The sequence below is a fragment of the Marmota marmota genome, unplaced genomic scaffold, assembly GCF_001458135.2.
Source record: "Marmota marmota marmota unplaced genomic scaffold, marMar, whole genome shotgun sequence".
In the NCBI taxonomy this organism is placed as follows: Eukaryota; Metazoa; Chordata; class Mammalia; order Rodentia; family Sciuridae; genus Marmota; species Marmota marmota.
Window position 1 is genome coordinate 46,532,937 of NW_025999842.1, and position 16,598 is coordinate 46,549,534.

Sequence of the window (16,598 nt, forward strand, 5' to 3'; positions counted from 1 at the left end):
AGCCACGAAGAACATGTCTTCTTTCTAACTCTATCATCAGAGTCTAAAGCAGCTCCTGGCACTAAAGCAAAACAGACTTTTTTTCCCAGTGAATAAAATTTCGTAAAACAAAGAAAAATAAATGTTGATCTCTATACTTTTATCAATATGTGGGAGCTCCAGATCTCTCTCTTTCTTTGTTTCAAAGCTAGATTCCATCAATGTCTAATTTGAAAATTAACCACATCTAAAATCTCTTTAACCTCTACAGGATTATTTCTGCCTTAGTATGACAAAGAACATATTTTGATCTTCATGGGAAAATTGGCTCTTTAAAGTTGCTCAACTAGAGTTTTACAAAAGAAACTCATAATTTACTAAACCTAAAATGGGTATAGCTCTTCATTTAACCCACATGTGGAAATATTCTTCACCCTACATTGGTACAGCACTTTAAATTACCTTGACTCACTAATACAAACAAGCACTGTTGCGACCAAAAAAAGATTCTTGACTTTCTGCACACAGTAGAACTTTAGATAAGTTAAAAACTGAAGACTAAATTGATAGTTATGTAGCAAATGTCAGACTTTCAGAAGAAAAGATAAGTGGAAATCAGGGATGTAAGGAATGCCCCTGCATTTGTTATCTATGAAGAGGGGGTGAAAAATCAAAACTTACCCTGAATTAGCCAGAGATGAGAGTAGTTGGAAAAGCAAATGTCACTGGCAAAGTTCAAGTCTCATTTTCATTTATTTAACTGAAACCATTTATTGAGGAAGTTCATCTAACTACTAGAGATAGTGATAAATAAGACTTTGTTTATAGGACTTGTAATAGTGAGGGAGATAGTCACTAAACCAATAAACAAGCATGTGATATGGCCATAGAGTTTTGAAATGTGCGATGATGTGTAGTACATGGGTTTATGGTATATACGATCTGTGATATTGCGTGACACTTCCAATGTGTCATCCTTCATCTGAAACGTGCAGCTCAGGAGGCTGTGCCTTCTCATCAGTCCCAGCATAAGTATCTATGATACATTTCTATCTCTGATGTTCATTAAATAACCTATGTTTTTAGAAACCCCAGAAGAAGTAATCAAGCTAGTTTTTTTCTGCATAAAAACTAAAATAATCATCTACATTTCTATGGTTTATGGCCATCCTATTGTATATGATTCAGCTTAGTGAGTTCTAGGAAGAATAATGAAATAAAGTAATTACTACAATGGTTAACAATTACTTAGTGTTACTCTGTGCTAAGCAGTGTTTTAAGCCAAGTCTTCCCAGATTTTACTAGGTATGTCAATCACTTGGGGTTCTCGTTAAAATGCAGGTTCCGAGTCAGTAGTTCCCCAGAAGGTATTGAGATTATGCATTTCTAACAAGCTTCCTGGTGATGCCCAGGCTACTAGTAAATGAGTAGCAAAGGACTAAATATTTTACATGAGGCTTAAGATTTCATAGCATTCAGAACTAGAATTCCATTCCAGCAGTCTGTCCCTTGAATTCATCTTTTAATCACTGTGCCCTAATCTGTATATAATTATTGCAAGGAAGATGCATGCTATTTTAGATAGGTGGTTGGTAAGTGACCATAAGCAGAAAATGGAGGGAAGAAGCATGCCAGAGAACTTGATAACAGTACACAAGAGAGAGAAGTACAAAGGCAAAGGCTTAGAGGCAGCTAGATATATGTACTGGGCACCATATTGAAGTGTTGGGAAGACAATAGGAAAAGAGGGTATGAAGTCAGCACTAACCCAGTGCAAATAAGAAATGTGATTTCTGTAATAGGAGAGAGAGTTCTTTCATTACCCATGACCCAGGATCTATCTATCATTCAATAGATCAGTATTCAAATTTCTTTACACTATACTAACTGAACTGCATGACGCTTAAGTAAATCACTTAATGTCTTAGTCCACTTGGGATGCTATAACAAAATACCAAAATCCAAGTGGTTTATAAACAAAAGAAATGTATTCCTCATAGTTCTCATATTTATTCCTCATAGTCCATTTTTCTGGATTTATGGAAATCAAAGATTGAGGTGCTGATAGATTAGTGCCTGGAGAGAGCTTACTTTCTAGCTCACAAACAGTCTTTCCACTGTGTTTTCACAGATAGAAGGGTTAACAACCTCCCTTGGGTCTCATCTGTAAGAGCATTTATCCCACCTTTATGTTTTCTGCCTTATGACCTAATCTCCTCCCAAAGGCCCAACCTCCTGATACAAACACCTTGGAGATTAAGATTTTCACTTACAGACTTAGGGGGAACAAAAATGTTCAGACAATAGCACCTAACTTGTTCAATTTTCCATTCATTTAAAAGATAAGCACAGGACACAGAGAGTTGAAAATCAATGGGAAAGCCTTGTAAACTGCCTGACACATATTGATATTGCAATACATGTAAAATTCTAGTATTATTTATATAAAAACATAAATGGTCATGCTTACAATTTTAATTGATGCAGCTAAACCTAACTGTAAAATGGTGATTGGAAGAAAATGAATGAGTCAGAAGTATTTTTTTTAAATGGTAAGCAAAGATATGCTCGAGCTGGAGAAATGGCAGTATTTTTCTCTCATTGATTTTCCTCTTCTAAACCAGGAATGAGTTTCATGTAGTTTTGAGACAAGCTGTAAGTTCCCAAGAAAAGTTAGTCTGTTCTCTTCTTATGAAACAGTCCATTAGGTTTATCCTTCCAGGTGATAGTTTCTCTTCTTGAAAAACATTGCCCCTAAGATCTCTTTTAAAGCTCCCTTCTTTGAATTTTACAGAATTCCCATAGAATAAACCTGCTTATGCTCATGCTTACAAAGATCTCATGTGTACATAGCTCTGGAATTCAGTGTGCCATTCCACTGTGATTTGGTGTACTATCGCATGTACAGTAGTTCATATTCAGCACTTACAATGTTGTTAAATATGGATGTTTCATCTTGCTTTTAAAATAATTTTAATTCCTCAGCTACTACTATCCCATTTCGTTTCTTCGCTTGGATGCCTTCCTCAAATGGGAAGGAGAAATTACCTATTCAGGCTCTAAATAGAAAGACTTTCAGAGGACTAGCTAGGTAGCTTGTATCATTCTCATCTAGCCACGTTGTCAACAGGATGTACTTTGTTCGTGAAGCTTTTGTTCAGACAACTCAGGAGAGACAGGGATGCAGAGCTGGATAGGGTTTTAACCAAATGGTATTTTGATGTCTTGTTCTCCCCATACTATAGGAAAAGAAGGAGGCTGTTCAAAGTGGCAAACGACAAATTGAGAACACTTTACAAGAAGGCAATGACATACTTGATGAAGCCAAACGACTTGCAGATGAAATCGGCTCAGTCATAGAAGTGAGTATTTGATAAAATCCAAAGTTAAAAGAGAGATGATTATGGTGCAGCCTCTCAGAAATGGGAAACAAAGAGATGTCTTCGTAATATAAGCAGATACTGACATTTATTTTCTCAAGGAGGGAAAATTATTTTTGTATTGTTCTACTATGATCATACCACCTATTGATAACAATTAGAGCTTTATCTCATAATAGATATGGATGCTTATGCCATTACACAACCTGTGTTTTTTTTTTTTTTTCCACAGTGAAATGTGGGCCATTCCTTGTTCCTAGGGCAGCCTTTAAAATTGCTTCAGTATTATATAGCACTAGTTAAAAGAGCAAAGTAAATCTACAAACAGACTTTTAACATACTGTCTAATGCATTACCCAGTAATATATAGTAATAAAAATGCAAAATGGTTTAAAAGATCTTAATAACTGTCATTTATGCATTTGTTCCAATGGAAAAAAAAACATTTTTAAAAGGTGTATTCTTCTTGGTGTAAATTGGCTTCATAAAGTTTCTAATATTTTTATTAAATAATAACTTTTTTCCTCTTTTGACTAAGCTAGTACATTTTAAAGTTTCATAAAAAATTAAGTGTGTATAATTATGTCTCTTGGAAAAATTAGTAAATTCAAGGAGGCTTGGATTCACTTGATTAAAATGCCTTCTCTCCACTCTGCATATTAGTATGTTGAAGACATTCAGACTAAATTGCCACCAATGTCTGAGGAACTTAAAGATAAAATAGATGACCTCTCCCAAGAAATAAAGGACAGGAAGCTTGCTGAGAAGGTGTCCCAGGCTGAGAGCCACGCGGCTCAATTGAATGACTCATCTGCTGTACTTGATGGGTATGTCATTTGTTGTTAGAAATGCCAATGTACTGTGACACTTATCCAAAAGTTTTGACAAGCAGAAATGACAGAGAATCATTTTCAAATCTTGATTTCTACAATTATGAACAAAAGAGCTACATGGCCTTTCTATGGAACATCCTAATTAGAAGGGTGTAGGCAAAGCTCTACTGGAAAAGCATCAAAAGTCCAAGTTAAAAGTAGATTCATGCCTGACTTATTAGGAAGTGAACATGGCCTTAGGCTACACTTAGAATATTATTTTTTGCTCTTTATTAGAAAGCACAGCAGTTGCCTTATTAGCATTTTAAATAATAATAATATATTAACATTTTCTGCTTCAAAATTTAGTTTTATATTCATAATAGAATAAAAAAAATTGTTAAAAGATGCCTTTTGAAATGTAACCCTATACATAGCCTCTTTCTTGCTCATACAAATTCCAGGAAGATCCTACATACCCTGCAAAACAACAGCTTGCTATCAGGGGGATTGTTGCATGATTCAGGGAGAGAAGGGCAGAAGAAAAGGTTGTTTTTAACTTGCAATCAGCCTTCCAGGTGTAACTAACATACTTCACCAACACTTTAGGATTGACAAAATAAATACAAGAGCTATTGGCCCCCCAAATAATTTTCCCAAATAAATCTATATTTAATATACACCATACACAAGGATATGTTTCCATTCTTAGAACTTATTGTTACAAAGGAAAATACTATTGTTTGAAAATGCTGTGCACTGTAATTTTTTTAAAAAAAATATAACATTTTTTTTTTTTTGCCAATTTATGGTAAAGGGTTAAAGATAGAAAAGTGAGCCAGGAGTCAGCCAACTCAAGTTTTAAGTCCAGATTCCTCATTAGGGATATGTCTGTCATGTGACTTGAAGCAAGCCATTTAAACTTCTGAGATTTTTTTTATTCTCCCCTGGAAATGCACCTACCCCAGAAAGATTTTTTTTTAGAAAATATAACAATATTTTCTTTGATTTTTGTTAGTTATTTCTGTATTTTTTTATTTTTTATTTGTTCTTTTTAGGTATACATGACAGTAGAATGTATTTTGGTATATTATACATACATGGAGTATAATTTATTTTAATTAGGGTCCTATTTTTGTGGTCATACATGATGTAGAGTTACCCTGGTCTTATATTTAAATAAAAGGATAGGAAGGTTATGTCTGATTAATTCTATTGTCCTTCCTATTTCCCTCCCCACTCCCTTTTCTTTGTTCTCCCTTTCTTTTAAAATTATAATCTATTTATGTGTTTTTTAAAATTATTTGTTTTACTCAGTTACACATGACAGTACAATGATCTTGACATATCATACAGATGGGATATAATTTCTCATTTTTTGAGTATACAGGTTGCAGAATCACATTGGCCATGCAGTCACATATATACACACAGTAATAATAATGTCTGTTTCATTCTACTATCCTTCCTATCTCCCCAACCCCTCCCCTCCCACCACTTCTCTCTACTTAATCTAGGGTAAAGCTATTCTTTTTTTTTTCTCACATCTTCATACATGTATTTTGTATAACTATGAGGGTCTCCTTCCACCAAACATGCAATTCCCTTTCTCCCTCCCTTTCCCTCCCACCCCTCTTCCCTATGTAGAGGTAATCTTCTTCCCATGCTCTTCCTCTCTTCCCCATTTTGAGTCACCCCACCCCCTTATATCAGAGAAGACATTCAGGATTTGTAGGCTTTTTGAAGTATTCCAGCAATGGGGTGCAAGTTCTCTGAAACCTCTAGTTTGCTTCATAAATAACATGAAGGATTGTCTCACTGCACACACACGCCTGGTGCACATGGTTGCAGAGGCTTTGGATGATGCTGCAGATGGTTTAAGAATGTTGGAGGTATTTCATAGCTGAATTGTTTAAGAATATGAATTTAAATTGAAAACTACAACACTGTAAGTAGATATGTCACTATGATTCACAATTACTATCATTATTTTGAAGCCATGATTGTTATAACCAGGATGTTCCTTTATTTGCTTACTCACAACTCTGATGTTATTTTTTTGGGGGGGTTATTCCAACAGAATCCTTGATGAGGCTAAAAACATCTCCTTCAATGCCACTGCAGCCTTCAATGCTTACAGCAATATTAAAGACTATATTGATGAAGCTGAGAAAGTTGCCAAAGAAGCCAAAGGTCTTGCACAAGAAGCTACAAGACTGGTAAGAAACAAACAGGACCATTAGCCTTTTTGAATAGTTACTTAATTTTTTTCAAATTTGACTGAGCTCTAAAAACCCTAGTAAATTTGATTCCTGTCTTGAATTATTTTTTTGTAGGCTTCCTTTAAGTTTTCCTCAAAATAAATTCTCCGTGTGCAGAAATCTTTTCTCAGTCACCCACTACTTATCACTGTTAGGGCCTTGAAATTATCACAAATGCCAAGCAGATTTGTACCACCAGCTCACAAAACAAAAACAAGCTAATAGAACACTCTAGATGGAGAAATCTCTCACCATTATTCCAAATATTTTCACTAAAAAAAAGTACCTTGAAAATTAATAGCATTGCTTATAATCACATACAATAGTTGTATGTGAAGTCTGAACATCAAGTGCACTTTTTATAAAGCACATTGGATCAGATCTTTTTAATGTGTTTATAAAATTTTTATAAACTAAAAAGTCTTTAAGCTTTGGCTGCAGCCATTGCTCAAAATACATTTATATCTAATATTTTAGAGTTTTGAGGTTCCAAATTATATCACATTATTTGAGCATCTTCAATATAAACAAATCTTCATCCTTTATATGTAGAACCACATTTTCTAAATAACTTGCATAATAGAACTTGGTGATGATATTTTAAATAAAAAAGACATTACTTAGGAAGCATGCTGTTAGCTAAAATTGTTCAAAACTATCATTCATACAAAATTTCCAAACATCAGAACTTTGCTGGATGGGGGGCTGATTGGATGGATATTTGATTATGAATGAAATATGGTGTTATGAAATAGCCTGGTATTATAAGAAATGGATCAATATTTGATTTTGCATTGAGCAAAAAATATTTTCTCAAATCTCTGAGATATTAGAGAAAATTACCAGAATCTTAGAGATGTTATCCTGTGACCATAATGAAAACATGATATTCTATCAACAATTACTAACATTTTTTTTCTTTTCTCTGAAATAAGCTGAACTAATTTTACATATCCTATTTGTTTCTTATTCATAATAGTGACACCCATGTCAACTGATGATTTCTTTTCCTTTGTTCCTTCATTTTTGGAGGGCGAAGAAGCTGGGGTTAAACTCATAGGTACTTTGTCACTGAGTTACATCCCTAGCCCTTTAATTTTTATTTTGTGGCAAGATATCACTAAGTTGCTTAGGACCTTGTTAAGTTGCTGAGGCTGACCTCGACATCGTGGTCCTCCTGTGTTAAGCTGCAGAGTTGCTGGAATTACAGACACACACCACCACAACTGTCTCCTTCTTCTTCATCTCCTGGCCACTATTGTTGTCTGAAACTTCCTGTCTCTACCTTTGTCTGGCTCTGTCTTTCTTACACACCTATCCACAGTGTTTCTTAATATCCTCTAGTCCTGAATTACATTTTTCAATTTGTTTCCATGCTTAACGAGATCTTTACTGGTAACAAAGTGAGAATTTATACTACCTATGTCAGTTAGAGCCCTGCAGAGAAACATACCTAGTAGGAGATGATGATGGTGATGATAGATAGATAGATAGATAGATAGAGAATTATCTCACATGATTCTGGATGTGGAGAAGCCCAGATTTGTCCATCTGGAAATCTAGCAAAGCCAGGAGTATAATTCAGTTCTAATTAAAAATCTTCAGAATCAAAGGAGCCAATGGTGTAAATCCCAGTATGAAGGTTAGAGAAGATGAGATGAGATGTTATAGCTCAGTCTATAATGCAAGAAAGAAGGGACTAGATTCCTCCTTCCTCCAGTTTTTGTCCCATTAAAGGTTTCAGTGGCTGGATGGTATACAACCACAGCAGAAAGGGCCATTTGTTTTACTGTCATCCAGAAACACCTTACAAGACACTCCCAGTACTAGGGTTTGATCTGGACACTCACTGAAATTAACCATAATATTGACCGCAAGCCAAGTGCAGAATTTAATCTTCCTATGTATTCTCCAAATTCATATTTTCTCTCTTGCCATAATAACTCATATTTCTTGGGAGGCATGATTCTAAAAAATTTTTGGCAAGGTATTTCCCAGGCATTTTGAAGAATAATAATATAAAATACAAAAGAAAATGAGGGCAATGTGAAAGTAATATGTGTTGTCTTAGACACAGAAATAGTGAGTATAGTACAGTATAAACAAGATGTAAGCTTTATACAAATTGAATAAGGGAGGGTAAAACCTAGAAAAAAATATTATACAGGAGGAGAATATACCTAAAAGTTAAGTAAGCTTAAATTGTTGACACTTGTATCCTCATAAATGTCTGAACTGGTCTTGTAGGTAACTTTTGGGGTTCATTTTCTAATATGAGTAAAAATCCATAGAAACCACAAAAGGAGTTTTTATGTTTGTTTGTTTTTTGCTTCAGGATCAAGTGTCTAAAGAATAAAGTGGATTTTTGAAAATTTACTCTTATGTGGCAGATCAGTGAGGGCAAAACTACTGATAGGAAGCACTTAACTACTACAAAATACACTTTATTCACTACACTACCACAAAACACATTTCATTCACTGAAATACTACAAAATATACTTCAAAAGAAATGTCAACAAAATCAAAGAACATGGGGATTAAAGAGAAAAACATGAACCAAAAATAGTACATGTGCAAAAGTTTAGGTCAGAATTGTTAAGATCATGGTGATGATAATAATACATATAATTAAAAGTGAAAAAATAAATTCAAGAGACTAATTACATGGAAAATGAGGCATGTGGTCAGTTAAAAGTTTTTAAGGTCCTTCAGTTTGAGGAAGGAGAGTAAAAGCTGATTACCTTTCATATATATCAAATTATGTGTGTTAGATATTGAGGATTGATATAAGAGAATGAAAATAATAGCATTAAAGTTCTCTAAGGAAACAGAACTGATGTACACAGCCACGCATCATTTAGCATTCTAGAAAGTGTGGTGTTAGGTGATTTCCTTGTTTTGCAAACAACATGAAGTGCACTAACCTGGTTAAAGATAGCTATGACATCACCTGCTGATGTAACCTTAAGGGACCACCATTGTAATGCAAGTCATCCTTGACCAAAGCATCACTGTGTGGCACATGACTATATATATATATATATATATATATATATATATATTAAAAAGCATTGGCTCACGTAATTATAGTACGTAACAAGTCTCCTTAGGCCAGGCTAATAGGCTAGAGACCTAGAAAAGAGTTAATGTTATAATCTTGAGTCCAAAGGCAGTCTGCATGTAGAATTTATTCTTCCTCAGGGTTCTCAGTGTTTTCTTTTACGATTACCCACACTATGGAGAGTAAACTGCTTTACTCAAAATCTACTGATGTAAGTATTGAACTCATTTTGTCCCATTATCCCAGATACAGAGCATCTGGAAAAACTTATATGATATATAATAAAATTATATAACATGAGCTTATATAATAATAAAGGAATGTATTACAATACAATATATATAATATACATAAGCTCTAGATTATGATTCCCAGCCTATTTTAATGCACCTGTGTCAATTTTATTGAAATATTTGCAGAATTGAAAACTTGGGACTTCATGAGTTAATCAAATCTGAAAAATCCATTCCTAGCAGCATCTATATTAGTAATGTTTGACCACAAACTGGGTACTGTAGTCTAGCCAAGCTGACACGTATAATTAACTATCACAAATAGCTACACATTTCATATAAGCAGAAAGAAAAACAATGTCTGAAGAGAAGGAACATTATCAATCAATTCCATGAAAAGTGAAAAATAGAAAAACAAACAGATCATGGTAAATATAAAATACAATAGAACTATCCAAATATAGAAGTCAGAATAATTATCATTAGTTACCACAAGAAATAACCCCTGAAATTTCAGAGGCTGGACACAATATAAGTTTGAGTCTCACATCACAACCCAAAGTGTGTCCTACAACTCTTGTCCCTCTTGTAGTCAACTACACCACACTGTGTAGCCTACAAGATTGTCCTGGCAGAGAAAGGGAAAGAAGAAAGAGACGTGCCAGCTCTCAGCATGTTGGCTTGTGTGGCTTGGCCTAGTCCATTGACCAAAATAAGCCACATGCCCCAAAATAACTGCAAAGGAGACTGGGAGCACTAGAAGGCATATTTGATGAGCGCCAACTGTCTCTGCTTCTGTTTGTCTTCATAATAAAATGCAAACAGACTAAAATTACCAATTGGGTCACCACAATTTTTATATTGGATTATAAAAGATTTGACAAAGGTGGTCAAAACTCTGCTGAGCCATGAAGGTACAGAAGGGTGGGAAATGAAGGGATGAGAAAAAATACATCAGGGAAACTAATAAGAAAGCTGGTACACCTCTATAAATAACAGTCAAATAGGCTTTATATCTTTAAAAAGGAGTTATTAGGGTTAAAGAGAGTCATCATGATATAAGACAAAGAACTAGATATCAGGAAGATTTTAAATTTGTAAAACTAAAAGGTCATAACAACAAAGCATAATAATAAACAAACACATCAGAATGAGAAAATTGATGTGTCTCTAGTGAGAGATTTTCCTATATCTCTTATAAATTGAGAGGTAAAGAAAAGACATAAAAAGATATAGATCCGAAGAATACCACAAACCAGATGATTTAATGTCCTTGCAGAATTCTGTAACAATTAGATAACTAATTCTACATGCCCCAGTAGATACACTTCTCCTAAAACTTTAAAAACAAAACAATGCCAAAGGACCATGAACTGGAACACAAAGGATCAGCATATGCTAATAATCCAGTGGCACCTAGACTGTGATCACAGTGCAATAGAATTAGAAACTGATGTAAAATTATGGCCAAAAATTAGTTTTAAAATAAAAACACACTTAAAATTAATTCAGGAGTCAATGAATGAAAAATAATTTTAAATTACAGAATATTTAATAACAGAATGTAAGTATAATTCTACAAATGTATGGGTTGCAAATAAAGTGGTACCTCCAGGAAAATGTAGAGTTTAAAATGCGGATATTCAGACAGGATAAGAACTGAAACTAGTTACTAAGTTTCTGTTTCAGAAGTTTTAAGCCAGACATGGTGGTGTAGTCCTATAATCCCAGCAACTCAGGAGGCTGAGGCAGGAGGATCACAAGTTTGAGGCCAGTCTCTACATCAAAGCAAGGCTCTAAACAATTTAGTGAGATCCTGACTCAAAAGAAAAACTGAAAAGGTCTGGGAATATGGCTCAGTGGTAAAGTGCCTCTGGGTTCAATTGCCAGTACCAAAAAGAAGAAGGAGGAGGAGGGGGATAAATTTAAAAAGTATGATAGAACGAATATAAATAAAAGCAGAAATTAATGGTGTAGAAAAAAGCATTAGAGTTGACAAAACAGAAACCCAATTCTTAGAATAAACAGACAACTAAAAAGAGAAGACAAAAACAATAAGGCAAAGATAGCTGATACATATAAACAGCACTAGGAATGAAAAGGGGACCATACCTGTAGATACAGTGCAGATTTTTTAAAAAATATGAATATACCAGAGTATGTGAACAATTTTATTCAAATGGATTTGTATACTTAGATGAAGTGGACAATAAATCTAGATTAAAATTGACTCAAAACAAAGTAGTAAGCCTGAGTAGAATGATAACCATTAAATGAATCAAATCAGTAGTTAATAATTTATCTACAACAAAACCACAAAGCCTACCAAAATGCTAAGGACCCATTATGCAAAACATTCCAAAGAACAGAAAAGAAGGATATGTTCCCTGGCTTGTTTTATGAGGCTGGTATGTGATCTTGATGGCAAAATTCCTTAGGGAACTGTATTGAAAAGAAAAACTGTGGGCCAGTCATTTAAATAAAGATGCAGGATATTAAAATACTATCAATTTTAATCCAAACATGCACATTTTGAAGATCTGGACAAATACAGGAGAAAGTTGATACTTATCAGATTTAGAAGATAAAAAATACAGGTGTCTACATTAATGTCTGTTCTTATCAGTCTGCTTAAATTATTTCCTAGATAAATGTTTTAATGTAAATGAAATTAAGAATGGTTAGGAAATTAATTCTGCAAGATGGAACCTAAGGGGGGAAAAATAAGAAAGGTGGGTCTACAATGGGTCTGGAAATGAAACAAGATTTTCGTCCTCTATACCAACAAGTCCCTAAATTTCCTTCTTTCATTTTTAAATTCATGGTGTATGCATGTTTTTGTTTCTTACATATTACAAAGAGAGACTGATGCTTTCAATCAAATCAACAATCCCCTGACCTAAATTTTCACTTCTGAAGTCACACACCCAAGAGCAACCATCTATCAAATTCTTCTTTTCTTTCTCTACTAGTAATATTATTACCATGCATCATGGATTTCATTAATGTGGAGGGCTATCTTTGCTGTGGTGAATGAGAGGTTCACTTAGAGCTTGTCACGTTGCTTTGTTCTCCTATCCATGTCCCAGTAGATATGCTTCACCACCCTTCACTGTTTCTTTTAAACTGATGTAAATTTACCTGCAGCTTTACCTCTTGTTCCATAAATATGGATTTCACTTACAGAAGATGAAGTTACTTGTGGCCTCATCTTTCCCTCTAGCTCCCTTTCTTTCCTTTTCCCCTCAATCTCTACCCCTTTTACTTTAAGATTCCCATAGTCAGTGATATTTAAATTTCATCTGTAAGCGTAATTGTTCCAAGGCAATTTTTTTTTAAACCACCCAGTTTGCTTAAAAAGGTTCCCCAGTTTCTGTTTGTTTGATTTTCAGTAGGGGAAGTGGATGGTTGGCTGTCTCTGCTTCTGTGCAAGAAGAAGGGGATAAAATAAATAACCCATATTGAATTATCTGCTTTTATTCTCATGACTGACTGATCCTCAACCTTGCTGCTGTTTCTGAAGCCTGGCCTGTTTCAGAGTCTTTGTACCTCCTTCCTGCCTTCTACCCTACTGTGCCATGTGTAGGCACAGTAACTGCTATAGATTGAGGAGCATTAAATATCTAAAGAGCTTCATTGGTATAAAGAAGAGAGTCCACCTGCAAAGGGAAGATTCCTCTATGGAGGTCATACACTTTCTTTGATCTACTTCTTTTTACTGTCTCATAGTTGTATTCCCCATTGATGTCTCCTGCAAAGTCACTACCTTTTACATAGTCTCTTGGTACAATCTACTGAAAATGATCAGTTCTTTGTTTAAAATTCATATTTTAAATTAAATAATCTATTTTTGAGAAACTCCTTGTTCTCTTACTGTATACATTACCTCCTCTGTGGGAGAAGTATAGTTGGGGGCTCCACTAGCCCATTCAATCATTGAGTGAGTTAGGAGAGGCATCTCAGCTTGATAGTAGGTACCAGGATACACAGCCTGGTGAGCAGCACCCTTAGCTCTGTTTTCACTGCTTCGTGTCTTTCCTTTTGCCAGAAACAAATGTATCCAGAATTAAATTTGAACTGACAATAGATTTCCCAGTTGAAAGAAGCATGAATAACCAAGAATGACCCTAGGTGTTTTACATACAGTATTATGTGATTTTCATATATACTGGGATACAGTAGGTGATCACTAAATGCAGGATGCACCCTCCTATCTCCAAACACTAATGCTAAACCTCTAGAATGGATGATAATTCGGACTAACACAACTAATAAAATATTTATATTACCACAAGATAGAGTTGAACAGTGAAGAAAATTTCAAAGAGAAAATAAAATTCCTTCTTTTTCTTATCTAATTTGAGATCATGTCTGAACATCTGTTTCAAGGTAGATATCATGTAGAATTTTAAAAAATTGATCAGATTTAGGTTCAAGTAACATGCTTCAATATCCTACTCAAGTTGAGAGAAGAACCTGGCCAGTCAGAATTTAGGAATTAGGAGATCTGTCTCCATACTAAGCATATTTAAATAAGTAGTGAGCTGCCAGCTAACAGAATACCTTCTCAAGGATCACTGAGCAGCCTGTGTTGATTCATCCATTGGCATAGTTCCTATAGAAGTGCAGTTCCTAGAGTCTAGAACTTAATTTTAATTTATTTTTAATTGACAAATAAAATTTTCTACATTCATGGTATATAATGCATAGCATGTCTTTTGGTTAACAGCAATTCTAACAGGTATGAGGTGATAGCTCACAATTTTAATTTGCATTTCCTGATGATTAGTGATGTTGAGCATTTTTTCATGCATCTGCTGGATATTAATATGTCCTCTTTTGAGAAATGTTTATTCAGGTCCTCTGCCCATTTTTTAACCCAGTTATCTGTTTTCTTGTTATTGAGTTTTTGAAAATTTCTTATATATTTTGGAAATTAATACACACACCCTTTTTAGATGAGTGCTTTGCAAATATTTTCTCCAATTCACTAGGTTCCCTCTTCCTTGTAGATTGCTTCCTTTGCTGTACAGAAGCAGTTACACAAGCCTGAGTAATGTATAAAGAAAAAACGGTTTATTTAGCTCACAACTTTGGAAGCTGACGTCCAAGTTTGGGGGGCACTATTGATTGTATTTCTGATGTGGACCTACTTGGCTACATCACATCAGGCTTTCAGCATCTTGGCAGAAGCATGTGTGAGAGGGAAATATCACATGGTAAAACAGGAAGCCAGAGAGGCTGATGAGGGGTCAGCCTTATTTTTTTTATGACAACTCTTTTGTAATAATTTACCAAGATCCGGAAAATAGCAAATCAATTCCTTCTACAGGTAGCATTATCAGTGATGTCATTACTTCCTAATAAGCCCCACATCTTGAAAGTCCAATCAACTCTGGAGACCAAGGTTCTAATGCATGAACCTTTGGAGGACAAACTACATCTGAACCATGGATAATCTATTTTGAAATGATGTGAGATAAGGCCTAATTTCATTGTTTTGCATATAGATATCAAGTTATGCCAGCATCATTTATGGAACAGTCTGCCCTTCCCCAATTGTGTGTTCTTGGCTCCTTTATTAAAAATCCATTGACCTTAAGCATGCAAACTCTCTGGGCTTTCTATTTTGTTCCATTAATCTATTTATCTAATTTTATGTCAGTGTCATGCTGTAAGATTACTATAGCTTCATCATATACTTTGAGACCAGGAAGTGCAATGCACAGCTTTGTTGAGGATTTCTTTGGTCATTTGGAGTCTTTTGTATTTTCATATGGACTTTAGAATTGTTTTCCCTACTTCTGTGAAAATTGTTTGGAATCTTGATAGGGATTGCTTTGAATCAGGAAATTACTTTGTGTGATATGGACATTTTCTGATATCTTTCTATTTATTTGTGTCTCCCTTGGTTTCTTTCATCAATGTTTTATATTTTTTAGCATACAGGTCTTCCCTTCATTGATTAAATGTATTCCTAAGTTTTTCTCATTCCTTTTGTACCTATTATAAATAGAATTGTATCATTGACTTCTTTTTCATATAGTTTGAGTTTGTTGTTAGTATAGAGAAACACAATTTTAAAAAAAATTCAATTTACAGATAACATCCTATGGTTTTATCATTACATGATTTCTTGAAGTGTACACACAATGTGAAATGGGTAAATATAGTTAATTAATAAATGAATCTACCTCATGTAGTTATCATTTTTGTGGTGGGAGCACATAGCATCCAATCTCCACATTTTTTTTTTCAAGAACACAATGTATCCTCCTTAACTTCAACCACCTTGCTGTATCATAGGTGGATTTATTCACCCTACAAAACTGTAATTATAGATCCTTTCACCAACATCTCTTCAACCAACCCCATCAACAACAACAACCACCTTCACCTCTTTTTTTTTTTTTTGAGAATAACTACTTGTTTTTATTAAAAGGCAGACCACATTTTACAACATCTATGTTTAAACAGTAGTATTTTGTAGAACATACATCAGAATTGGTGGGGGTAGATAGTTGATCAGCAGTGGTCAGTCCAGATATAACCAATATCCCTGTGATTATATTTTTCTTTTTCTTTTTTTTTTAATTTTTTATTGTTGGCTGTTCAAAACAATACATAGTTCTTGATATATCATATTTCACACTTTGATTCAAGTGGGTTATGAGCTCCCATTTTTACCCCATATACAGATTGCAGAATCACATCAGTTACACATCCATTGATTTACATATTGCCATACTCGTGTCTGTTGTGTTCTGCTGCCTTTCCTATCCTCTGCTATCCCCCCTCCCCTCCCCTCTTCTCTCTCTGCCCCCTCTACTGACATTCATTTGTCCCCCTTGTATTATTTTTCCCCTTCCC

General features: G+C 34.6%; 1 protein-coding gene and 1 long non-coding RNA gene across 9 annotated transcripts in view; one reads left to right on the forward strand and one right to left on the reverse strand.

The window, feature by feature from the left end:
* Positions 1-16,598, forward strand: part of Lama2 (laminin subunit alpha 2) — a 559,330-nt gene that overhangs the window by 443,790 nt on the left and 98,942 nt on the right. For all 8 annotated transcript variants that reach the window (XM_048798152.1, XM_048798156.1, XM_048798128.1 and 5 more), the window contains 3 exons: positions 3,225-3,341; positions 4,023-4,186; positions 6,252-6,390. In XM_048798152.1, the coding sequence (XP_048654109.1) occupies positions 3,225-3,341; positions 4,023-4,186; positions 6,252-6,390 (420 nt within the window). The remainder of the gene's footprint in view (positions 1-3,224; positions 3,342-4,022; positions 4,187-6,251; positions 6,391-16,598) is intronic.
* LOC125615083 overlaps positions 15,526-16,598 on the reverse strand; it is a 5,249-nt gene continuing 4,176 nt past the window's right edge. The window contains exon 2 of the long non-coding RNA XR_007345640.1: positions 15,526-16,125. This is a non-coding gene — a long non-coding RNA (uncharacterized LOC125615083). The remainder of the gene's footprint in view (positions 16,126-16,598) is intronic.